Raw genomic sequence first — 26552 nt, 5'->3', positions numbered from 1 at the left:
GCACTCTGCCTTTTACGGCACAGAACTCTGAAGGAACGGCCACCTGGCATACGCCGGTGCTGTCACTGGCTGCGCGTATAGTAGATATCTCCTAAACGGTGTTTAGGAGATATTTACAGTACCTATAGGTAAAACTCCTCTATGGGAGTTTACTCCCACTTTAACTATATAATTTACTGGAGGTGGCATAAGACCCCAGAAATACTAAGGAGTCCAATTATATTGAGTACTATTCACTTCCAATATACAGTCTGTGTTCTATACTGTACCTGCCTGTTCATAAAATGCAGGCTTTCGGTATCCTATGCAGGGTTAAACAGAGAACACTCCAAACACTGTGATGGGATATGCTCACAGTGACAACAGGCTTAGCCTGGACTTTATTTACCGATCAGTGTTAAGGACAGGTAAGATGGGGTCACCCTGTATCTCTGACCGTTATTGTAAAAACAGAGCTGTGTTTGGAATGTGGCAATTTCACAAGGCAAACTTTTATTAAACATGCTTATCGTATTACTTGCACTCTACTCCATGAGTAGCCCCCCCCCCCCCACAAAATCGCATGCAAACATTCTCCGCTGAAAACCTGCACAGCACTCAACATCAGAGTAATGATATGTTCCATGCATGGTCCGGAGCAGCACCCAATTTGAAAATTGATGTCTGCTTCAGATTGATTCTTTTTTAGGCACACACTATGTGTCCTGCCTGACGGAAGCAGAAATTTTCCACAATTCATTGGATAGATTATGGCCTTAATACGGCCACATTTGTCCAGGGCTACACTTCTTCTCCTACTTCTGTTTCTGTACCCGAGTCAGATCCAGATGAGCTTGTCCTAGAGGACACAGACGGGACTGAACATATTGAGTCAGTATTGGAGGAAGTTTCTTAAAGGGGAGCATCACCCAAAAGAGGAAGCTCTGCGTGTCTGCCTATTCCCCCCTTCTGCTACATTTTGGCACCCTCAGGTTTTGATTTGATTGGTTTACCCGCTCCCACTTCCGGCTGAGCTTGCCGCTGCCCCTCTCGTCCTTCATTGCGCAGTTCACTTAGCGCATGCGCAGTAGAAAACTGACAGTGAAGCCGCAAGGCTTCACTGCCAGTTTCCCTTAGTGGAGATGGCGGGGCAGCACCCGATAGCCGAGTGCAGAAAATGGCTCAGTAATGGAGGATCAGGGCTGCTCTGTGCAATTATATTGCACAGAGCAGGCAAGTATAGAGATGTTTATTAGAAAAAAGTTTCTTTACAACCACTTTAACAGTTCGACATTCAATCTTCTGCAGATGCAGGTTTTGGTCATAAGGTTCTCAAAGCAGCACTCTGAACTCGTACCTTTGACTCCTGTTTTTTTGGTCAGTTTTGTTTGCCTAGTTGTTGCCTACCTTTTGTATTCATTGCTTGGGGACATCCCATACCGTATGAATAATTCACCTGTGTTCTGTATTGTACAGTTAAGATACAATTTTTGATTGGCTTGTAAATACCATACGTTACAGTACAGGATAGAGGCCACTCACCCTATCTTTTGTTGGTTTACTCTGCATTTCTTGCTAAAATCTGCAAGGAAAAAGAAACACAGAAAACTGAGGATTCGCAGTGTAGGGTTATAGGGGAGTTGTCCTCAAAAACTTTCCAGGGTCCAATTACCTGAAAGTTTGCATCTGTAGCCATAAGATATGGAATTTACTGGTAAGTCAAAACTACTTTTTTTTTTGCACATTGACTGTGTTGTGTGGGCTGTCTAAATGCAAGGAGTGCCTAATACAATTCCCCATTTTAATTTAAAAAAATATTCTGATTGCAGACTCCTCTACATCTGATAGCGAGTCAGAAGAAAATACAGAAACCGTGCCTGAGAAAGAAGAAGAGCCTTTGCCGAATGTTGAAATAGAATCTGAGCAAAAACCAGAGAATTCACCCGAGAAGGTCCCGGAGCCAGAGGCCCCCCAGGTCATTTGTCCTGTAAAGGAGCAGGAAAACGGTCCAATAAAGCCAGCGGAAATGCTAAAGCAAGAAGTGGAAGAGAGCGAGCAAATCGTTCAGATTTATGGGAAGCAAACAGAACAGATTGAAGAAATAAAGAAAGATGCAGAAAACCTGACAAAGCCTAAGGGTAGAAGAAGTAAAACAAAGGAGCCTTCTCCAGAGAACCTTAAAACTCCTCCGGCCACTCCGGAAGATACTGAAGTAGAACCTAGGGAAGAACCTGAAACCTTAGACTTTGTTGCATTTGCTACACTGCAAAGTAAAGAATGTCCCCTTAGCCCGAAGGATGTGGATCTGCCGAACGACCCACTGACTAAGGAAAAGAAAGGTTTTAAGAGGAAACCAGTGGAGCAAACCTCTCCTGAGAAAAAGCCTCGAACAGAGTGTGATCTGGAGCTGCCTGTTATCACACCTGAGGAGAAACCTACAGAGATTTGTGAGACTCAGGAAAACTTTGATGCCGTTAAGGAGGAAGAGTTACATAATGTAAATGATGAAATGCCCTCCTTAACGGCCGAGTTAGAGCACGTACAGAGCATAAGGACTGAGGGCTATGACGTGCAACTTAATGACATTACTGGAATGTCCCAAAAGGAGGAACAAGATGATGCCATGCCTATGATTGGCCCCGAGACTCTGGTTTGCCATGAAGTAGATTTGGATGATTTTGATGAAAAAGACAAGCTAGAGGATATTCCCATAGAGAAAGTAGAGCCTGACACACAGGCACTACTTGCCCCTACACTGCCACCTGCTGTCCAGACTCCTAACTACTCTGTGGCCTCTCCCCTTGCACTTAGCCATGATGAGTCTCACAGTATAAAGAGCGAAAGCGATATTACAATTGAAGTGGACAGTGTAGCTGAAGAATCACAAGAAGGTCTTTGTGAGAGCGAGTCAGCAAATGGCTTTGAGGCCAGCACCACCTCCAGCAACTGCAGTATGACAGCACAACAAGAAGCAGAGCTGCGTGACAAAGGTATGTGTCTTTTAATATTTTCATGTAATTTTTCTGAGGTTCTCTACAGATTTGCAATAGTGATTTTAACCTGTGCATAGCTTTTAGTGTTATGCATTGGCTTCTTGAAGCTAAACTAAACCTGGATGTGGTGTCAGAACTATTGACCTAATGTAGCAAGTATAAATTAAATTTTTACCTCCCAGACTGCTTCTGCCAAGCACTGGCAGGTCAATGTTCATCTTTTCCAACACTTTACACACTGGGGTCCTCTTTCTTTAGCTATAGGATGTACTTCTTTCTGCACATGCAATGGAGTTGCATCTTCTGGACGCTTGACTTCATTTCAGGGATCTTACAAATGGCAGGTATATACAAAGTAAATGCTAGCAGGTAGGCAAAGGAGATTTTCTGGGCAAAAGTGATGTCTAAAGTCTCTCTTCCCCAAAAAGCTCTACCTGCTGACCGTTTTATTTTCCATTATAGTTCTCCTTTAACTTTCAGGTAAATCAAGACATTGTATGAGGTCTGAACATACTCTGCTTTATAGTGGTTACTAAGGAAAATCCTGCCCCAGAGATGACGTTTATGCTTACTTCTAACACAGGATCAGAGAGAGCATTTTTACAAGTGTTTTATGTTTTTTACACCAGGGCATAAGCGGATAAGTGAGAGTAACCTTGGAACACTAGCAAAGAAACAGAAGCGAACACCAAAGCGATTGAGTGCTTCTCTGAAGATTGAAAAGAATGGGATAGGTGAGCAGCTAATCCTGTGTTTTTAAAGCATTGCATTATCTATTGTGTAAATATGTGTATGTTTAGTTGACAGAGAATCTCCAATGCAAAGTCCCAGCTAACCCTTTAAAAAAAAAAGGGGGGGGGGGAAGGTCCTGCTGAAATCCTCACATACTACCAGTTATGACTTTTACCATACAGGCCCCTTTCACGCTTGTGTGACCTGAAAGTTGCATGGGTTACGTGATTTTGCAGCATCTTTTACGTGACCTGAAGCAATGACTGTGTAATCTTGAGGTCTATGGACCTCATGTCCCCTCAAAGTCAGACCAAAGTAGTGTCGGCAGAGACTACTTTGAAGCTGCACAGATATGACTGGTACTCATTGGAAATCATGGGGGGGTACGCCTTGTCATGCGACTTTGCACTTCCAAGTTGCACAAGTGTGAATGGGGCCTTACAATATATTCTGCCCTTCTAATTGTGTAGAAGCTCATTTGATGCTTATGCGCACACACCTGGATGATAAAATGTTGAGAAATGGTTACACAGGCTTCCTTTTTTTTTTTTTTTAAAGCGGAACTTTAATACTGTTCTTTAGCAAGGAACATATATTCCACATAATAATTATGCTACCAAACTTGGTGTGTGCTGTAAATTGCTTCCAGCAGTGTTCCTATTTCTTCTTGCTGAAGGCATTTTTCTGAAGACCAAAGCCCCAGCTGTAAATCATAAAGCAGAACTAAACCCATTGATTTACCAGTTTCAAGAAACCATTTGATTTGATTGTCTCCTCAACCAAACTGTCAAACCATCAAATGGCTGGTGTCCTAACTGATCACATGTGCAGCACCATAACAGTTGCAGTTTACACAGAAGCTGTAAAGGATAAGAGGGTTTAATTCCACTTAGGATGTCAGCAGATCGGCCTCTACATAAAAATGGAGAACTGAGCACGTGCAGAACAGGGTTAGACAGTGTATTTCAGTTTTTTAAACTGTATAGGGACTTGTTTTGTTTTGTCTTACTTGGCTATACCTGCAAAAGGGGCCAGCCTGAAGTGATCTAGCAGGACTTAATTTTCTGACTAAAGTTCCACTTTAGGCCCAGAGCCCCAGAACAACAGTAAATCATAGATCCGTCACCACTGGATCATTGAGATTCCTGGTGACCAGATGGTGCCCAGACATCCCTATGACCCTCAGAGGCCTGGGCGCGATTGTTATGACGTCACGTCCGGGCCAGTGGTAGTAAACATTGCATTTTTTAGCCTTGAGGAGAGATCTGGGATTTTATAGACCCAGATCTCTCCATAAAGTGGACAGCACAGTTGTGTAGCAGTTGGCGTTTTCACCTAGCAGCAAAATATATAGTTTACATTCACATCAGTCCCTACCCTCAAGGAGCTTACAACCTAAAACCCCTAACACAATACCAGGGCCAATTTAGGCTGGATTCACACCTATGCTGTTTTAGTGCTTTTTGCATTTTGCACTACAGAACATGTTCCATAGGAAACCATGTTAAATGGACTGTAGTGCAAATCTGCAAAAAGCATTAAAACTGCATAGGTGTGAATCCAGCCTTAGACAGGATCCGATTAACCTACCAGCATGTCTTTAGAGAATGTGAGAAGAAACCCACACAGGGAGAACATGCAAACTCCAGGCAGTGGTCCGGATTCGCACCAGCGACATATATATATATATATATATATATATATATATATATATATATATATATATATATATATATATATATATATATATATATATATATATATATATATATATATATATATATATATATATCTCTTGTACTATGCCAAGAAAGAAATTCTAATGAAATGGGAGTCCTTGGCCAAGCCGGAGGTGTCTGCCTGGGAATCTATGGTTGCTTTACTCCTATACAAAATTACCTACGTTAACAGAGGCTGCCACTGGAAATTTGATAAGGTATGGGCCTCTTGGACCTTGACCTGAGTTCTTCTACAAGTGTGTGTATTGTCTGGGCACTGGACATAACTTCTCTAGATTTGGTAGTTTCACTGGTGGCAATATACTATGTATTGTTTTTTCGATTGTGTTCTGCATATTGTGGTATTTTTTTTTTGTTCTTGCACAGGACTGACTGGTCCTATGTCTATGTTCTACATGTACTACCCTCTATCTGAGTATACTGTTTCTTTATACTGCTGTGTAACGTGCACTTATCAATAAAGCACATCTGCTTAAAAAAAAAAATAAGTAAGTAAGTTGCGCACACGTGTGTAAACGTCGTTTAAATCGCACATGTGAGGTATTGCCGTGTGCGTTGGAGCAAGTGAAACAATTCTAGCCCAAGACCTGGGGGATTTGACATTTATTGGTTAGAACTGCTGATGGCTCATATGTAACAGTTCTTCTCTAACAAATGGGTCTGATTTTATTTTTATTTTTTGATAGGCCAAAGCAGTGACAGCGAAGACCTTTCTGCACTGGATAGCTCAAGTAAATGTACTGCAGTTAAACACATCAACATCCCCAAGCCTCAAAAGATCACAAGGTCGCCAGCTAGAATCACATCACCTCATATAAAAGACATTGAAAAAGACAAACATCGAGAGAAACACCAGCACTCCCCAAGGGCATACAAATGGACATTTCCACTCAGTAAGTCATCAATGTAATAAAAGTGAAAATAATGAAAAAGCTAACCCACATTATTGTCAGGATCTCTGCAGGGTCTGAACCGGTTCTGTCATGGGCTTTCGCCCACTGTCTGCTGAATCTGGGAAACATGGTGTAGAACTAAGTGCATGTCTGTGATCTCAGGAGGAGTGTTGCCAAAACAGCCTTGGCCATACTTGCATTCAGCATGCTCAGAATTAAGACCATGATCTGCACCAGCTCAAGCTTTTATGTAAATAGTCATAGCATAATGTGGGTCAGCTTCCTTAATTTAATCCCTTGTTACTTCACAATTTTTGATGCACTTTAAGACCTGAAGCCATTGTGAAATATATACTCTCCATTGTGACTAGACAAGTATCATTAAGCTAAGAACAAAGTGGTTGAATGTATTATCAATGAAATGGGTTTCCTTTTGAGCGTGTTCATATTTATTGGAATACCCTGATAATGAGGGAGTGTAACATAACATTCCACTGTTATCAACTGCTTTTTATATGTTCAGTTTGTCATTTTATTGAGGGCTTACAGTAGGTTCTAAGCTTTGCAAAGGTACTGTGATGCAGTATTTCCCTGGGAATGTTGTGTTAACAAAGTGGTTGAGTGATTGGAATTGCATAAGAGAATTTCTGTATATTTGTGTGTAATTTCCATTTGTTTTATGAACTCGATGGGCTTGTTTTAACATTCTAGACTAGATGGACTTTCAGGCTGGGTTCAGTCTGGAGCACAGAGCCGTTCAAAGCAGGGCTCCATTTACCGTTTCAGCCCAAATTTTGGTCTGAATTCGGACCTGAAATGGACCAGAAGATGCACAGGACTCCTGTGCAATCCACACCAGAGCTGCTCCGGAGATGTGCGAACCGGCTCCCTAGAGAGCCAGTCACAATCTCCTGCTTTGCGAATTGGATGTGGATAAATTCGTATCAGTGTGAACCCATCACCTATGGATGTTTTATATATTCTTAAACCACAAAAGAACCTCGAAAACCAGCCCTAATTGACCTTTTGTAGCTGCAGGCACTGTGGAGCAGTTAATCCTGAAATCTTATAACACAAGCTCTGAAGTTGGGACTACTATTCTGATATTCCACAAATATAGCGTAACATTTGTGCTTGTGTTTTTTCCCCCCAACAGATGAATTAGAGACTATGTCTGGGACAGAGAGGATAGTCTTCCTCCAAGACAAATTACAAGAAATCAGAAAATACTATATGTCTTTAAAGTCTGAAGTAGCCACAATAGACAGACGGCGGAAACGGTTAAAAAAGAAAGACCGTGAAAGTGAGTTTTATTTAATCTTTCTTGATATATATTTTGATACAATAACATGATGGTCTTTTCCATGTTTTCACGTGATAAATGTTCACATATATTTTGATAGCATAGAACACAGTTTCCATTGACTTCTATGGGGAAATTCGATTTGACATGCGAGTGCTTTGGATTACAAGCATTCTCCTGGAAGGGATTATTCTTGTAAACCAAGGTTCCACTGTATAAGCAAATAAAGTTTAATGGGTTTTGTTCCATAGTTTTTTTTTTAAAGCAATTTTTTCAAAAGTTCACACAAAGTTAAAATATGTTTCTGTATATTTTAGTGTAAACCTAACTGGTGTTCTTCTTTTTTTTTTTTTTTTTTTTTTTTTTTTTTCTTCTCGTTACAGTTTCCAACACAGGAGCATCAATGTCTTCAGCATCTTCAGAAACCGGAATGAGCCCTTCATCCTCTTCTCCCCCACAAAACACGCTTGCTTTAGAGTGCAGGTGATATACGACGTCGCCTTCCCCCTTCAGCAATCGCTGCCATGGACACTTTTCCCCTCTCCCCTTTAATCCAACCACGCAAAGCACTCATCTGGTCTGACATTGCCAAGAGTTTTTCTTTCCAAATTCCCTCTGCTGGATTGCATTTATTTTCTTCCATTTCATTTTTTTTTTTTATTCTTATTAAATCAAATATTTAATTAGGAATAGGAGACTAGCAGTCAGTATGCCACAATGGCTTCTTGTTTAGTCTAAACAGAATGACATTTTTAGAAAACTTGACAAATGTCTGAATAAAATAAATTCAGGATCCCCTATAAAATATCCCCTTCTCTGGCCCGGTACAAGAAAACATGCAAGTGCATAAAACTAATTACCGTGCTCTTTAAAAGAGAATAAAAAAGAAGAAAGTAAATAAGTCACAACAGTGGCTGCACTTTTTTAACAGCTGCTGGGATATCCTAGTGTTTGTTTTTTGAAAGCACTTGCAATATACAGATAAACTGCCAAAGTTCAATGTGTTCAGCAGAGTGCCCAGTTTTAAAGCTGTACTCAAGACAAAATAAATTGTGAAAGGGAATGTAGTGGACTGAAAACTACATTAAAAAATAGTCTTCCACTTTTTTTACAAGAATTTAGAGCACAGAATTATGCAACTATTTTAAATGTTTATTAAATGTTTACAGTGGAACTGTGAATAGGTTTTCAGTGAACTATATTATCCCTTTGCAAATCTATTTTGTCTTTTTCTATGTAATTTCAGAGTTTTTATTTTGTTACAAAAAAGACAAAAAGAAAATATATGACAACAGCAAACTTATTTAACAAGATTTCTAAAGCTGAATTTTTTTTTTTTTGTGTAAAATAAGGTATTATCTTGCAACTTGTTAAATATATTTATTCAGACATTGGATGTTGTATTTTTATGTATTTTTTAAAATATTAATAAAAAGAAAAAAAATAAGAGAAGGGTCTAGCTTAGTTCTCTTTTCCAATACAAACGTAGCTCTTAAATACAATCTTCTCTGCTCAGCTCTACAACATTGTAAAAAATGTTAGTAGGTTTGTTTTTTTTTTTATTTTTTTTGTCATTTGGCAGTTTTCTCCATTTTATCTTCTATCTATTTTTTGTTTTACTACATTTATGTAATGCTTCATTTTTTATTTATTTTTTCCTCAGTTTTATATACTGCCAAATTGGTTTTTTTCTCTAAATATTGAGGAAAGGTTTATCTCCAGTTGTTGAGATGCAGCATTATAGTAAGAGACTGTGGGTCATTCCATAGACTAAGACATATTGTAAATAGATTTTCCTGATGCCTGTATTTAAAGAGTTTTTGCATATACATTATGTACAAAAGTGATTTTTTTAATCAATTTTTTTATTCATATTTGTACATTAAAAGGGTTTTTAACCCCTTTTTCTTCTGTGTTTAATATACTGTAGAATACTGTAGATTCTCTCTTTAGAACAGTGTTTCTCAAACTTCCTCCTTGAGATACCTGAATAGGTTGTATATTGGGGGAACCAGCTATATACATATAATTTTTAGATTTATGATCAATGTAAATGCATTTGGCATCACATCAAAGATGAGTACTTTTTTTTTTTTTTGTTTTCTTTTCTAGATTTTATTTGTGTCAGCAGTCTTGCAACTTCATCTAAACTTGACAAAAGTTGGGACTAAGCAACAAGGGCATTTTAGTTTTGCTACCCGTGCGACCAAGGATTGTTTGTGATGACTAAACATGGTGACATTGGGATTCTATGGAATGAGCTACAAAACAGGGTGTTCCACAAAAGCAAGTTTTAGATCCTGTTGCTGGGGTGCCAAGGCTTCAACGTGACCAACCAAAAGCTTTGAATAAGAAGCGGTGAAATATGGCTTGCTGCACAGCTTTTGCAGATCATTGCAAACAGTTGCACAAATTGCACTTTTCTCTGCAAGCTATAACATTGCCTCTTGTTATAAATTGTGTGTTTGGTCACAAGGCACTGGCAGCAATTCTTGTGATTAATCATCCTTGTAGAGGTGCACTACCCAAATACAAATGTATCTACTATTGGTAGAGTTGGGTAGGGACCATTAGTAGTCTTGGACTCCACCTCCCCTCAATCTCTTGAATAATGGTGACAGTCCAGTCTTGGCCTTTCCGCTGAGCCTTCCTGCGTCACCAGCTAGATGGAATTCCTCAATTATTCCTATCAGGATTCCACTGAAAAGAATGTAAAGATGGGTTTACACGTTGAGATTTTTTCATTCAACCCCCCCTGGTATATAAAAATAAAAACTCACAGGTCCCAAATCCACACAGGCTATCTCTCGCACTGCATTGCGTCAGAATACACAGATCAGCATTATCAGCCTTTTGCTTGCAGGTTTACCAGCAGGACTGTTTGTCAAAAGCCGGTCTAACAATTGGCTTCTGTTGAACAGAGAGGGCTACACACAGACTGCAATTTAGCCGGTACCTGCTCAACCAGTTGAATTTTATGTGTTTATACACAGCTTAAAGAGGTTGTAAACCCTCATGTTTTTTCACCTTAATGCATCCTATACATTAAGATGAAAAAACTTCTATCACTGACTGGCCCCCCAGTTTTACTCACCCGAGTCCCCCGCCAGAGACGTGCTCTTTCCCTCAGCCCGTTGTTTCTGCTCTTGATTGGATAGATTGATGGCAGCGCAGCCATTGTCAATCAAATCTAATGACGCATGGCTGGACTCAGGAGCACGCCCTAGGGGGTTATTTGATGCGGGGGGAGGAGCCAACAGCACCACCGGGGGACCCCAAAAGTCGAGGATCGGGGCTACTCTGCAAAACTAAATGCACAGTGGAGGTAAGTATGACATGTTTGTTTGTTTAAAGAAAAACAAAGCCTTACAATCACTTTAAGTATTTGCTCTTTGCGTTCGTTAGTGGATTGTATTTGAAGCATAACTAAAGGCAAAACTTTTTCTGTGGAGAGGGATTAGAACACCTGTCAGTTTTCATTGCTTTCCGTGCCCTCTCTAGGGAGATTTACCCTCTCAATTAGTCCTGTTTGCCATTTAATTGAAAGTGAAAGAAAATCACAAAATTTGGGTTTCCCCCAGAAAAGTAATAGATGGGAAATCTTCCAATAGGGACACTAGTTCTGGTGGCTTGGGGGTCCTCAGGGGATTGAGTTAAACCACTTAAGGACCGCCCCCTTGCAGATATACGTCAACAGAATGGCACGGCTGGGCATAAGCACGTACCTGTACATCCTTTTTAAGTGCCCAGTTGTGGGTTGCGGCGCGTGCCCGGGACACGGTCCGAAGCTCCGTGGCCACGGCCCGCGACCCGCTCGGTGGCTGCGGACCCGATCGCCGCCGGAGTCCCGCGATCGGTCCCCAGAGCTGAAGAACAGGGAGAGCTGTGTGTAAACACAGCTTCCCCGTTCTTCACAGTGGCAGCTTCATTGATCGTGTGTTCCCTAATATAGGGAAACACGATCAATGACATCACATATCCAGCCCTACCCCCCTACAGTTAGAAAAACATATGAGGTCACACATAACCCCTACAGCGCCCCCTAGTGGTTAACTCCCAAACTGCAATTGTCATTTTCACAGAAACAATGCATTTTTTGCTGTGAAAATGACAATGGTCCCAAAAATGTGTCAAAATTATCCGATGTGTCCGCCATAATGTCGCAGTCACGAAAAAAATCGCTGATCGCCGCCATTAGTAAAAAAAAAAAAAATTTATAAAAATGAAATAAAACTATCTCCTATTTTGTAAACGCTATAAATTTTGCGCAAACCAATCGAACAATTATTGCGATTATTTTTTTTTTTTTTTACCAAAAATAGGTAGAAAAATACATATCGGCCTAAACTGAGGAAAAAAAATGTTTTTTTTATATCTTTTTGGGGGATATTTATTATAGCAAAAAGTCAAAAATATTGAATTTTTTTCAAAATTGTCACTTTATTTTTGTTTTTATAGCGCAAAAAATAAAAACCGCAGAGGTGATCAAATACCACCAAAAGAAAGCTCTATTTGTGGGGAAAAAGGACGCCAATTTTGTTTGGGAGCCACGTCTCATGACCGCGCAATTGTCAGTTAAAGCGACGCAGTGCCGAATCGCAAAAACTGGCCAGGTCCTTTACCTGCATAAAGGTCTGGGTCTTAAGTGGTTAAGTAAAGCTCCCCAATGGGGCACAGATAGAGATAAGTAAACCAACAAGGGTTATAACCCTCCCTTACTCTATTCAAAAGGGGGTGGGGGAAGTTTTGCCTATATTTCCACTTCAATTAGATATGGAGAATTCACTACAGAGGGTGACGCTGAACATCCAGGTCCCATTCCTACTATAGTGCGCTTTGGTAATTCATGTGCTGTAACATACTGTTCCGCGTGTTGAGAGACATTGTGTTACAGTATTCCATTTCTTTTGAATGGGCCTCCATGCAGAAAAAGCACTATAGCAGTGTGTTTTTTTTTTTTTTCTTTCTCATAACCACACACAGCATCACACATCATCTGCTGTGTGTGCTGTAACGCAAATGCTTGGTGTATGTGTATTGGAGTTCTATTCAAAATTATTTTGTATTGCAGTGCCCTAGGGGTCAACAAGCCCTCAGCTGAAAACTTTATACAGCCGTGTGCTAAGGAAGATGCCATATTTTAATTCACATATATAATAAATATATATATATATATATATATATATATATATATATATATATATATATATATATATAAATGTGTGCGTGTGATGTATATAATTATAACTTTTTTCAAAGGGTTGCTTGGTAGATGTTTTGGCACCCCAGCGCTTGGTCTGAGTCTGCTGTGCAGCTCTGTATGCGTGCAGGCTTTATGTACTTTGTGGCCCAAGGGTGGTATGGCATATTCAGGCCAAGGCTGCCTATTGCGCATTATTCTGGTAGGTCCTGACAGCAGAGTGGCTCAACTGGAACATAACCCTCATGCCGCCTACAAAAGATCAGAATTTTACGACAAATGTTCGATGCGAGTGTTTGCTCGAAAATTCCGACCGTGTATAGGCCCCATCGAACATTCTCTCGTCAAAATTTGAGAGCTGGTTCTCAAATTTTCCGAAAAAAAAAGTTCTTGTCGGAAATTCCGATCGTCTGTGTATGCAATGCCGACGCACAAAAATCCTACGCATGCTCGGAATCATTGAACTTCATTCTTCTTGGCTCGTCGTAGTGTTGTACGTCACCGCGTTCTTGACGTTTGTAATTTCCGACAACATTTGTGTGACCGTGTGTATGCAACACAGGTTTGAGCCAGAATTCCGTCGGGGGAAAAAAATCCACGGATTTGTGGTCGGAAATTCTGATCGTGTGTACGTGGCATAACACATTGGGCACTTCTGCATCTGTCTAACCTTGTTCCATCCAAATGGGAAAATTGACTTGCCTTGGATTGTGGTCACATGTGTCTTGTAGCTCACTGCATAGAGCCACGGTAAATCTGGCCATACATTCTACAATTTTCTTCTATTTTATTTAGATTTACCTTCAACTATGTAGTGCAAGGTCCTGCCTGATTGCATACAAATTGATAGTGTTTAGGTTTGACCTCATATTATATGGTTTTGGAAAATCTAAAGGAAAATTGTACAAGACAATTGTATAATGTATTGCCAGCCTTAAGCTATTCTGTAAGCAACTGTGGATAATCTTCTGCTTTCCCAACTGACAATGACCTGTGTAGTTTAGCCCCCCTGAAGCTAGTTTTTGGCTGAATTGTAACGAAAACAGAAGTCAGAAACAATTGTGGCTTCTATAGAGGAAACCATTCACAAGTGCTAATAATTTAAGCCAAATACTAGCTATGGGTTGAAATACTGAAGAATAACTGTTTTTTGTTTTCCTCCTAATTTTTCTGCATTGTGAATTTGTGAGTTTCTTTCCAGCACAGATAATATAACTTCTCCGCTGCCAGGGGGGTTATTCAGAAAGTACTCCTGTAATATGCACTTTTTTTCTGTCTTTCTTAAACAACGAAGATGTGTGTATGTAAACAGCGCTCATTGAAAGAGCATCAATAAAGGCCATGGTTTAAACTTGGGCATTTTATGCTGCTTTATTACATAACGCCTCGCCTGACAAAGCTGCATTTGTTAACGTTAAACTTCACTTTTAATTTTTATATTTATATGTATATGTGTTTATTCTCTTATGCATTCCCCATGGGAATATATAGAGAAAAGCACTCCAGGGATAGGAACTAGGAGAATTCAATCACAGACAAAGCTCCTACTGGGGCCAGATGTAGGGTAGGGGAAAAAAAAGAAAAACTGTACACCTCTGCAATGCATGCACATTTCTTTTCTTTTTGCTTTATCCCTTTATAAATGCTGCAAATACAGAGAAACGTGTTCTGCCAAAAATCCAGGCAGCTTTTTTTTTAGCAAACACTGCCTGTGCTGCAATTCAATTTCAAGCAGTGTTGTCATCGACTGCCCAGTTTTCCTAAGCTGCACTACTTCACATTTGCTTCTCTCCTTGATATAAGAGGATTTATTTGTCTCAGAATCAACAGAGGTCTTTAAAGAGACCACACATGGGAAATGTGCATACACAGCAAAGATGTACTTTTAAGTGGTTGTAAAGGTTCTTTTATTTTTCTTAAAATAATAAACTTACCGTTGAACAGTGCAGTTCCTTACCTCCTTTTTTGAAGTCCCCCCTCCAGCGCTGCCCCCTCCTTCTCTGAGTACCCCTATTGCAAGCTGGCTGCTGTGTGGGCACTCATGCTGTGCTGAGCTGGGCTTTATTCTTCCATAGACACACACAGCTTTGATCTGATTACCACTCAATCCTTATGAATTCCAGATATTGATATTTTTACAAAGTTACATTGGTCCAACTTGGATCAATATAACTATGTATAATTCCATACCTGTGGGATCGCTCCTATGAGCTGGAAATCGTTTTCGTAGGTGCCACTACTACAAGGCTCTCCACTAGCCTCTGTGTGCATGAGCTGGAGAGGAAGGGTGATGACATCATGCTCTCCACCTTGTCTTATTATAGAATGCTTTGCTGTCATTGAGAAAATGCAAAGCATTCTCTGAATGGCATTGGTGCCAAGTGGGCAACCTCCTATGTTCACAAGGCAGTACGGCAGCCACTTGGCAGGGGACCTGTAGGATAGTAAAGATCACTGTAGTAATGGTGTCCACTACAGTGATTTCTTTCTCGTACACCACGGGACACAGAGCCATTCATTACATAATGGGTTAAGGGTCACCAGCGGTGATTGGACACTGGCACAACCAATTGAAGACAGTTCCCCTCCATATAACCCCCCCCCTATCAGGGAAGGACCTCAATTTTCTTTGTCAGTGTCTAAGGTGTTGGACGTGCTAAGGAAAACTCTGCCAAAGGGACCCTCTGGGGTAAAAAGAGCTATGGTTTTGGACCCATCCAAGATGCCAAATTACGCTGAAACTGGATGGGATCTGGGCCTCATGCACGAGGCGTCGCCTGTAATGTCTCTCTTCGGAGTACTGGCCTCTAGGGTCCAGCACTTTTGCTCCTTAAGTTAAAAGTCCTGGTAAGAGTCTTTTACAAGGCCCAGGGGAGAGGTCTCATTAAGTAGGAACCCATCCCTGAAGGTTGGCACACAAATCCCGCTGTGATGGGTGAAGATTGGTGCTGTCTGAATTTTCAGCAGAACAAAATCTGCGGCAGGGATCAAGGAAAGAGGTAAAGGAATCCCAAGAACAATCTTAAGGACATTTTTCCAATTTTGAGTAAGGTGTCTTCTCTTTTTTTCGCCACTAGAGGGAGTAAAGAGCTGAGATTTACTCACCACGCTCTATACAGTGTCAGACCTGGCAGGACAAGCACACTTCCTCCGCTGCAGAGCTCTGCATAGAACAGCCATCGCTTCTCTCCTCCAAATGCTGGGCAAGAACGCCACAGCACAGTCAGAACAAGCAGGGGGAGGCTCCCCCTCGTCCCAGGACAGCCGCCATTTGCTCTAGGTCGAGCACGCTTTATCGGCGGCGGCAGAGGAGGAGCAGTGTTGCGTGTGTGTGTGCGTGCGTGTGTGTGTGTGCACGCACGCTGGTTTAAAGCATGGCGCTCAAGATCGGAGCCATAAAGGAGTCTCGGAGGCCGGCAGCTCTTCCTTTGGAACACAGCAGCATTCAGGGGGCACGTAAGTTCTATGTGGTGGGGCACTACCAAAAGAGACACCTACTCCATTGCATGAAACTGTGTTTAAGTTGCATACTTTATGTTGATTGCTAAACTGAGCACAGTAGTATATACAGTTTGGTACCTCAGCCTGTTGCTTGGTAATATGTCTTCCCTTAGAAGGAATTCAGGGTCTAAGAAAGACAAGAAAGCACAGCCGCCTGAGACAGGGGGCTCTAGGCGTGCCTGCTCGGTACCTGTAAAGGTACCTTCCTCCCCTGTAAATTTTGACGTACTTCTACATGAGGAGCCATTGCCACTATCAGGTGTAACTATTTCTCTGGTGGCACCTGGGCCTGCATATGTCACTGAGGACACTTTTACTGCAGCCCTGGGAAAATTAGAAGGGAAGATCGCTACGCTAATCGCAAAGTCCTCGCAAAAGGATAAAAAGCAAAGCAGATCTCCATCGGTGGTTTTAGATCCCCTTTCAGAAAAATCTGAGGAGCAAAAGGATGAGGTAACACCTACAGATATCAGATATCCGAGGAACCCTTCTCTGCTTTCCAGATGCTAAGGTCACAGGTACATGTTATGCTGAAACTGCATTCAGGTTGCCCTCTTCGGAGTTAACTAAATCACCTGTCTCCTCCCTGGGTTCATTAAAAACCCTGCAGGGTGCATGCTCTTTCCCGGTTCATCCGTTATTAAAGTAGTTAATTTACGCAGACTGGCTACATCCAGTTAAGTGTTTCTCACCTCCTAAGAATTTTGACATTCTTTATCCCAGAGATAAGCAATTAGCGGACCTCCAGCTGTTGCCAAACTACAAGTCCCATCATGCCTCTGCCTCTGGGTGTCATGCTTGATGCTGTCAGAGTCTCGCTATGCCTCATGGGACTTGTAGTTTGGCAACATCTGGAGGTCCGCTAATTGCTTATCCCTGCGAAGTTTATCCTATGGAGGAAGAGTTTTCCAAGAATTGGAGTCTGCCTTCTGTAGATGCAGCCATTTCTTGTATAAATAAGAACCTGACTTGTCCAATAGATAACGTAAAGGTATTTAAAGATCCTTCGGAAAAGAAGTTGGAATCTTTACTAAAATCTTCCTTCCTTCTGGCCGGTTCAGTTGCCCAACCTGCTGTAGCAGCAGTAGGCATGTGTCAGGTCCTCAAGGACCAGGAAAAACAGGGGCTGAAGGAGCTGCATCCAGAAAAAGTCAAATTGTGGGAGAATTTGCCTAAAGCCTTATGTTTTGCTATGAGAGATTTGATTCAGCAAGCATCTCGTCTCACACTCCAGCTATTGCATATGTGCAGAATTCTTTGGCTAAAGCATTGGTCAGCAGAGGCACCATGCAAAAAACTTTTGGCCAGTTTCCCCTTCCATGGTGAATGCCTCTTTGGGGAAGATTTGGAAAAATATATCCAGAAGATATCGAGTGGGAAGACCACTCTATTACGAGAGAAGAAGAAAAACAAGCAACCTTTTTTTAAATGTTCTCTCTTCCCGGCTCCTGGTAAATCTATCTTCAGCCAGCCACAAAGGGCTAAAGAAGACCAGGCTCAGAAAAGCAAGAAGCAGTGGAGTTCAAAGGCTAACAAGCAAAACCCAAAAGCCTCTTCATGAAGAGGCGCCCCCGCTCGGCCGAGTGGGGGGACGGCTTCGGCAGTTTTCAGCGGCATGGCAGATAGAAATCCAGGACAGATGGGTAGTATCCCTAGGATACAAGCTGGAATTTCGAGAGATCCCATCTTCTCAGTTCCGAAGCTCAAGGCTCTCCAAAGATCCTCTAAAAAGAGCATCCTTCTTCAAAGGATTTGATCACTTGCTGTCCCATGGGGTGATCACAGAAGTACCCCTAAGGGAGCAAGGTTCAGGTTTTTGTTCAAACCTCTTTGATTCCAAAACGGAGATGTCAGACCCATCCTGGATCTAAGATCTCTAAATCTGTTTCTGAACATTCGCCATTTCTGAATGGAACCTATTCGATCAGTGGTCACCACCCTACAAGGCAGAGAATTCATGGTGTCTATAGACATCAAGGACGCATATTTACATGTGCCTATCCATCCCGCTCACCAAAAGTTCTTAAGGTTTGCGGTAGAACATCACCATTTCCAGTTTGTGGCTCTGCCCTTTGGTGTGGCTACTGCGCCCTGGGTATTTACAAAGGTACTAGCCCCTCTGTTGGCAAATCTCAGAGCATAAGGCATAGCGATAACAGCCTATCTAGACGATCTACTTGTGATAGATCAGTCAGTGACAGGATTAGATCACGCTGTGCTCACCACAATAAAATACCTGGAGCATTTAGGATGGATTGTGAACTTACAAAAATCCTCTCTACAAGCCCAAAGAAGGGTAGAGTATTTGGGCATGATCATAGACGCATCCCAAAGCCGGGTATTTCTACCAGAGTCAAAGATCAAGTCGCTAGGAGACCTGATCCACAAGGTCAACGCAAAGAAAAGACCATCTATTTGTCTTTTGTATGAGGCTATTAGGGAAGATGGTAGCCTCCTTCGAGGCTGTCCCTTATGCCCAGTTTCATTCGAGACTACTTCAAGGCAGTATTTTAGCCGCCTGGAACAGGAAGATCCAAGCTCTGGATTTACCCATGCGCCTGTCTTCACAGGTGCGTCAAAGCTTCAGTTGGTGGTTAAAAACCAAGAACCTGCAGAAAGGAAGATCCTTGCTCCCAGTCACCTGGAAGGTGGTGTCTACAGATGCCAGCCTAATGGGCTGGGGAGCAGTGTTAGAAGAAGCTTCAGCCCAGGGAACCTGGGCCAAGACCGAAGAGAACCTGCCCATCGGCATACTGGAGATGCGGGCAGTATACTTTGCCCTCAGAACCTGAACACACAGGTTACAGGGCCACCCCTTTGGATTCAATCCGACAATGCTACTGCAGTAGCTTACATCAATCACCAAGGAGGCACCCGCAGTCAGGGTGCTCAGTAGGAGGTGAATCGGATTTTAACATTGGCAGAAGAACATGTTCCTTGTCTCTCTGCAATCTTCATGCCAAGAGTAGAAAACTGGCAAGCGGACTATCTGAGTCGCCAGCAACTATTACCAGGAGAGTGGTCTCTCCACCCTGATATCTTTCAGGCCATATGCCAGAAATGGGGGACCCCGGATGTAGATCTACAGCTTCAACAGGAAGTTGGACAACTTTGTGTCCAGGACAATAGATCCTCTAGCCTATGGATCGGATGCTCTAATGATTCTGTGGAATCAGTTTTTACTGATCTATGCGTTTCCGCCGATCGCTCTCTTACAAAGGCTACTTTGCAGGATCAAGAAGAAGGGAATTCCAGTAATCCTAGTGGCGCCAAATTGGCCCAGAGGGCCCTGGTACACCAAAATCATAAAGATGGTGGTAGGAAGACCTTGGAAGCTTCCACTTCGTCACGACCTGCTATCGCAGGGTCCAGTGTTCCATCCTTCCTTACAAAAGCTAAATTTGACGGTCTGGCTGCTGAGACCCACATTATGAAGAAACGAGGGATCTCAGGTCCAGTTCTTTCTACACTTCTTAATGCTAGAAAGCCAGCCTCCAGGCTTATCTACTATAGAGTCTGGAAGGCATATGTTTCCTGGTGTGAAACCAAGAAATGGAATCCTCAAAGATGTGACATAAGTAGGATTCTCGTCTTTTGCCAGCTAGGAGTGGATATGAAATTAGCCCTTAGAGGCGATATTTGACCCTTAATGGTACTATCAGTCTTCTTTCAAAGACTGCTGGCATCTCATTCCCTAGTTCAGGCTTTCATTCAGGGGGTACCGCGGATCAATCCGCCAGTCAAGTCTTCCTTGTGCCCATGGGATCTGAATTTAGTATTGTCAGTGTTGCAGAAGCAACCTTTTGAACCTATTTGCCAGATTCCATTGATCCTTTTAATCAGGAATTTGGCTTTTTTGATTGCTATCTCTTTGGCTAGAAGAGTATCTGAATTAGCAGCTCTTTCTTGCAAAGAGTCTTATTTAATTTGTCACAAAGACAAAATTGTACCACGACCCCCATCCTGCCTTTCTACCTAAGGTGGTGTCGGCTTTTAATTTAAATCGGGACATTGTTCTGCCTCCTTTTTTTCCGGATCTGCAGACAGCGGAGGAAAAATTATTGGACTCTCTAGATCTAGTGAGCAGTAAAGGTGTTTCTGCAGGCAAATGCTCAGATACGCAAAACAAATGTTTTGTTTTTTTTGCCAGATGGTCCCAAGAGAGGACAAGAGGCATTAAAATCCACTATCTCCAGGTGGATTTGACAAAAAATTATTCAAGCTTATGGTTTAAAGAACAGGACTCCTCCTTTTTCTGTTAGGGCGCACTCTACCAGCGCGATAAGTGCTTCATGGGCAATGCACCACCAGGCTTCGTTGGCTCAGATCTGTAAAGCTGCAACTTGGTCTTCAGTCCACACATTTTCCAAATTCTATCAAGTGGATGTGAAAGGACAAGAGGGTGCCGCCTTCGGGCAAAGTGTGCTGCAGGCAGCAGTATAGGGCTTCTTGTCAATAGCGGCCGCTTGATCTGTGTCTCCCACCCTTCATTGAGCATTGCTCTGGGATGTCCCACTCCCATTATGTAATGAATGGCTCTGTGTCCCGTGGTGTACAAGAAAGAAAATTGTGGTTTTTGAGTCATATGACCTATGAAAAAAAGCAGTAAAGTTGCGCTAAAATCGCTTGCGTGTTTCAGTGCCCATTATCGGCTCCTTTTATTTTCTTATCCGCAAAATGCCGATAACCTATTTTCGGCAGCCAATATATCGGTGTATCCCTACTTTTAATCAGTAATTAATAGCAGACATATGGTCCCAAATTAGAAGTTGCAAGAAACAAGCAAGCCTGTTGGTCAGAACTGATATCTGGGGAGTGCAAAATCTGGTGCAGCTGTGCATACCAGTGTCATACCAGGCATGCACGCAGGCAATGTGCGTTGCCGGCGGCCTCACTGTCCACCAAGCCACCCGCGATTACTCCACAGAGAGGCAGAATGGAGGAAAAAAAAGGTAAATTATAGCATAAATGTCAGAATAGGAAGGGGGGAGGAGCTTGCTACAGCTCTGTCATATATTAAGTATTAAGATAATTACTCTGTGAGCTGTCAAGTCCGGATATTTTTGTACTCGTCAGTTGAAACAAAGTGTATCCAGCATGACCATGTTTTAGTAAATTTGGACGGAGTATTCTTCGCCTAGTGTATTAGTTCTTCCACTTCCATAGTTCTTTGTATACGATCGAACCAATCAGTGATGTAAGGGGGTTCAGCAGAGCGCCATTTGACTGGGATACACATCTTGGCCACATTGACCATGTGCATGGCTAGAGAGTGGTGGTAACCAGTTGATGGTGAGGTGGAGTAGTGGAGCAGGAATTGGGCGGGCGTAAAGTCTAAAGTGTGAGTCGTTACTAAGAGGAGGAGCTCAAAACTAGCGCAACTGCACTCGCAGTACACTTACTTTACAATGCAGTCCTTTAGTAAATCCACCCCTACGTCTTTTAATGTAAGTATCCTTTATTATTTACAAAAAAAAAATTATAGTTCAGTAACATGCTGCCATCTAGTGGCTATTTTACATACTGCATTGAGGCTTCTGTGATGATACAGTGCCTTGAAAACATTTTCACACCCCTTTAAATTTCATTTTGTCATGTTATAAACAAAAACGTAAATGTATTTTGATGGGATTTTATGTGATAGACCAACACAAAGTGGCTCATAATTGTGAAGTGGAAGGAAAATGATAAAGGGTTTTCCAATTGTTTACAAATAAATGTCTAAAAAGTGTGGCGTGCATTTATATTCAGCCCCCTTTACTCTGATACCCCTTACTAAAATCTAGTGGACACAATTGCCTTCAGAAGTAACATAGGGCCAGATTCACCAAAGAGATACAACGGCGTATCTCTGTTTCTATCTATGCGACTGATTCATAGAATCAGTTACGCATAGATATCCATAAGATCCGACAGGTGTAATTGTTTTACACTGTCGGATCTTAGGATGCAGTACAGCGGCCGCCGCTGGGGTGAGTTTGCGTCGTAAACCAGCGTCGGGTATGCAAATTAGGAGTCACGGCGATTCCCGACGGATTTTCGCGTTCGCTACGTCGCTGCTAGTCTAGTTTCCCGTCGCAAAGTTAGTCATCGTTTGACGTGACCTAACTTTACTCAGCAATCGTATTGCTGTTTAAAGTATGGCCGTCGTTCCCGCGTCGAAATTTAAAATTTACTGTTGTTTGCGTAACACGTCCGAGAATACGGAAGTACGCTACGCGTGTCGCCGTTTGAAAAAAATTATGTCACGGCGCGCAAAGCACGACGGGAATTGCGAAACTGAGCATGCGCAGTAGGTCCGGCGCGGGAGCGCGCCTAATTTAAATGGCACACGCCCATTTGAATTGGCCCGCCTTGCGCCGGAGGCTGCCAGCGTAGTTTTCATCGCAAGTGCTTTGTGAATCAGGCACTTGCGATGAAAACTTGCGGCGGTGTAACGTATCTATGATACGTTACGCCGCCGCGATTCTACGTGAATCTGGCCCATGATTAGTAAATCGATCCACCTGTGTGTAATTTAATCTTGGTATAAATACAGCTGTTCTGTGAAGCCCTCATAGGTTTGTTAGAGAACCTTAGTTAACAAACTGCATCACGAAGGCCAAGGAACACACCAGACAAGTCAGGGATAAAGTTGTGGAGAAGTTTAAAGCAGGGTTAGGTATTCAATCCATCATCTGAAAATGGAAAGAGTATGGCACAACTGCACACCTACCAAGACACAGCTGTCCACCTAAACTCACAGACCGGGCAAGGAGACCATTCATCAGAGAAGCAGCCAAGAGGCCCATGGTAACTCTGGAGGAGCTGCCGAGATCCACAGCTCAGGTGGGAGAATCTGTCCACAGGACAACTATTAGTCGTTCCCTCCACAAATCGAAAGCCGTTGTTGAAAGAAAGCCATAAGATGTTCCAATTGTAAGAAGCCATGTGGGGGAATAATGAGATCAAAATTAAACTTTATGGCCTAAAATCAAAACGCTATGTGTGGTAGAAAAATAACACTGTACATCACTCATAACATCCCACCCCCTCCGTGAAACATGGTGGTGGCAGCATCATGTTGTGGGGATGATCTTCTTTAGCAGGGTAAGGGAAGCTGGTCGGAGTTGATGGAAAGATGAATGGAGCCAAATACAGGGCAATTCTAGAACAAAACCTGTTATGCCTCGTGCACACGGTCGTAATTTCCGATGAAAAAAGTCAGACAGAATTTTTTCATCGGATATTCCGAACGTGTGTATGCCCCATCAGTCTTTTTCTATCAGAAAGAATGTTCTATTTTTTTCAGTTCGTCTCTATGGAATTCCGACAAAAAAACACGCTCGGAAACAATTTGACGCATGCTCGGAAGCAGGCCTGGATTTACTCCCTTTGCCGCCCCAAGGGGCCAGGTCCTTCAATACCGCCCCCGCCTGCGCAGTACAGGGGGGACATTATCCGCAGGACACTGAGAAGCGGGGGGGAGGGGGGTGCTGCTGCCGAATATGACATTGAGAGGTGGGGGGGGGGGTGCTTCTGCCGAAAATTGCATAGAGAACTGGGGGGGTGCTCACCACCTCTTCCCTCAGTTTTCTCTCCTCTCACCATCCGTGACATGACAGGGGGGAACTCCCAAAGTGAAAGTGTCCTCTCCGCCACAGTGCCGCCCCTGCACATACTGCCGCCCCGAGGCCTGGCCTTGTTTGGAATCCGGCCCTGCTCGGAAGCATTGAACTTCATTTTTCTAGGCTCGTCGTAGTGTTGCACGTCACCGCTTTTTTGACGGTCGGAATTTGGTGTGTCTGTGTGTATGCAAGACAGCTTGAGCTGAATTCCGTTGGAAAAACCAGTTGGAGTTTATTCCAACGGAAAACAACGGTTGTGTGTACGCGGCATAAGAGCCTGCAAAAGATTTGAGACTGGAGCGGAGGTTCACCTTCCGGCAGGACAACGACCCTAAACATACAGCCCGAGCTAAAATACAAATTGTCAGTTAAAGCGACGCAGTGCCGAATTGGAAAAAATGGCCCGGTCATAAAGGGGGCAAATCCTGCTGGGCTGAAGTGGCTAGCTGTAGGTGGGAATGACTGACAGCAGTAGTTAGAGTTGCCACCTCATCCCTTTAAAACAGAACACATATGAATTACACAGGTTCTGAGGCTAATTTAATGCAAATAAGGCACCAAGTGAGTTTAATTACCTCCTTAATCAGCCACAGAACCTGTGTAATTAATATGTGTTCTGTTTTAAAGGGATGAGTTGGCAACCCTAGCAGTAGTACTAATACACCCAACATAGATTTCTAAGAGTAAAGCAGACATACCAGCAGGTGATTAGTCTAACTTGATATATGATAAAGCAATAACAGGAAGAATGTACATATGTCTGAGAAGAACAGTATATATTGTGATGGTATGCGAGGTGCGATACATGACAATAGGTACATTTCACCTCGCATTCGTTCCATTATGAGGGAGTGAACCGGAATCCGGTCCGGGTTTCACAGCCTCTGGGGCTGGCTAGGAATCTGGTCCGGATGTTTGGGTCCACTGGAGTCCACAGTCAGGTGGACTTTAAAAGACCAGGAAGAGAGCACAAGAGTGTGCTGGGATTTTTGGAGACTCAGGAGGGAACCTGAGTGTGAGAGGCTCTATGGAAAGTAACTGCAAGAAAGGTTTGCTTTATTGTTATTTTGTGGGTGATGGGGACCAGCCCCGCACTGTATAGAGAGGAGATCCTGTTTGTTTTGTTTAGCGCCGGACGGCAAGGATTTAATTTACTGGTTTATTTTTACCTGCAAACCATTTTTACAAATAAAATCTGGCCAGACTTAAAAGAAAGTGCTTGCTTGCGGACTGTGTTTCAGAAAAGGTGATCCCCACGAGCTAATCCCTCACACGTGGTGGATTCAGCGGGCACTTTTCTGAAAATTTAGAAAATTTTGAGGGCCCTGCTACAGGCCAATGCGGCTCAGCGAGAAACCAACCGCCAAGTCGCAGAGGCTGCTGCAGCACAACAGGTTGCCCAGCAGGAGATGAACCGACAGGTCGCAGAGACTGCCCTGAGGAAGTGGGTCGGACAGGGGGACCCCAGCACTGCAGCCCAAATGGTGGACCTAGTGAAGAGGCACAGTGCTACCGAGGACTTGGTAAACCCACCTACGCCCCACTTCGCTGTGTCTAGGGGTGCAAGATCTCCCAACGGTCTGGGTAAGACCGTTCCAGGGTTCAAGAGCTTGGAGAAAGTGGATAAAACTGTTGTTACAGCAGATGAGACTGTAGGTCCTAGACCTGGAGACCGGCCAAAGAAGCCAGGAAGGTTTTTGGGACCGTTAAGAGGACTGGGGGTAGGGCAAATACGATGTTTTCGTTGCCATGCATTAGGCCATATTGCTGCAGACTGCCCTCTAAATGATGAACCTATGCAATGTGATTATGCTGATAGAAAAAGACGCATCTCTCTGCACAGGTCGCATGTGTTGTGGTAGGTCAGAGTCGCCTTGAAAAACAGATGTGCGTTATTTTAGTGGATGGCAAGCCTCTCACAGCCCTACTAGACTCTGGTAGTGTGGTGACCCTAGTCAGGAGTGCTTGTGTAGACCCCGCAAAACTACACCCCAGTAGTATTGGGGTAATTTGCATCCATGGGGACACTCGGGACTACCAGACAGCGGTGGTTGAGGTTGATACCCCCATGGGGCAGTGTAACACATTCAGTGGGGGTGGTACCCTCACTGCTCCATGAAGCTTTAGTGGGGAGAGATTTTCCTCATTTTTGGAAGTTATGGGAGAGCCAAGGGAGGCTCGTAGATAGAGCTCCCCCTACTGGGGAAACACAGGAACTCTCACCAGACCCGTTTTGCCAAAGGGAAAGGTATGCTGTTGGTGGGATCGAGGAAGCCGGAGATCCTCTTCCTTTCCCTGCCATGGCCGGGGAACCGGAGGACTGGGAAGCTAGCACCCAGCCTGAGGGTAATGAACAGGATGTCCCATCTGACCCTGACATGGAGAGTAGCCAAAATGTGGTACCAGACCTGGAAGTCAGGAGAGAGGATTTCTTTACCGAGCAGCTGCAAAAGCCCACACTCATGAGAGCCAGGGAAAATGTTAAGATGTTGGATGGGGAACCGGTGGATCCTAATTGTGTGGTGTCCTTCCCCTACATGGCAATTAAAAACAATTTGTTCTATCAAGTGATAAAACATGGAGAGGAAGAGGTAGAACAGCTACT

At 43.0% G+C, this 26552-nt stretch overlaps 1 protein-coding gene across 6 annotated transcripts in view; it reads left to right on the top strand.

Annotated features, from left to right (window-relative positions):
- ARID4A (AT-rich interaction domain 4A) overlaps window positions 1-8518 on the top strand; it is a 95372-nt gene extending 86854 nt beyond the window's left edge. For all 6 annotated transcript variants that reach the window (XM_040333813.1, XM_040333810.1, XM_040333811.1 and 3 more), the window contains 5 exons: window positions 1809-2969; window positions 3602-3706; window positions 6130-6336; window positions 7493-7639; window positions 8023-8518. In XM_040333813.1, the coding sequence (XP_040189747.1) occupies window positions 1809-2969; window positions 3602-3706; window positions 6130-6336; window positions 7493-7639; window positions 8023-8126 (1724 nt within the window). In that variant the 3' untranslated portion in view covers window positions 8127-8518. The remainder of the gene's footprint in view (window positions 1-1808; window positions 2970-3601; window positions 3707-6129; window positions 6337-7492; window positions 7640-8022) is intronic.
- Window positions 8519-26552: the final 18034 nt, after the last annotated feature.

The sequence above is a fragment of the Rana temporaria genome, chromosome 13 (assembly GCF_905171775.1).
Source record: "Rana temporaria chromosome 13, aRanTem1.1, whole genome shotgun sequence".
NCBI classification, from domain to species: domain Eukaryota; kingdom Metazoa; phylum Chordata; class Amphibia; order Anura; family Ranidae; genus Rana; species Rana temporaria.
The sequence above is the reverse complement of the archived record's forward strand: the minus strand, read 5'-3'. Positions and strand labels throughout refer to the sequence as shown.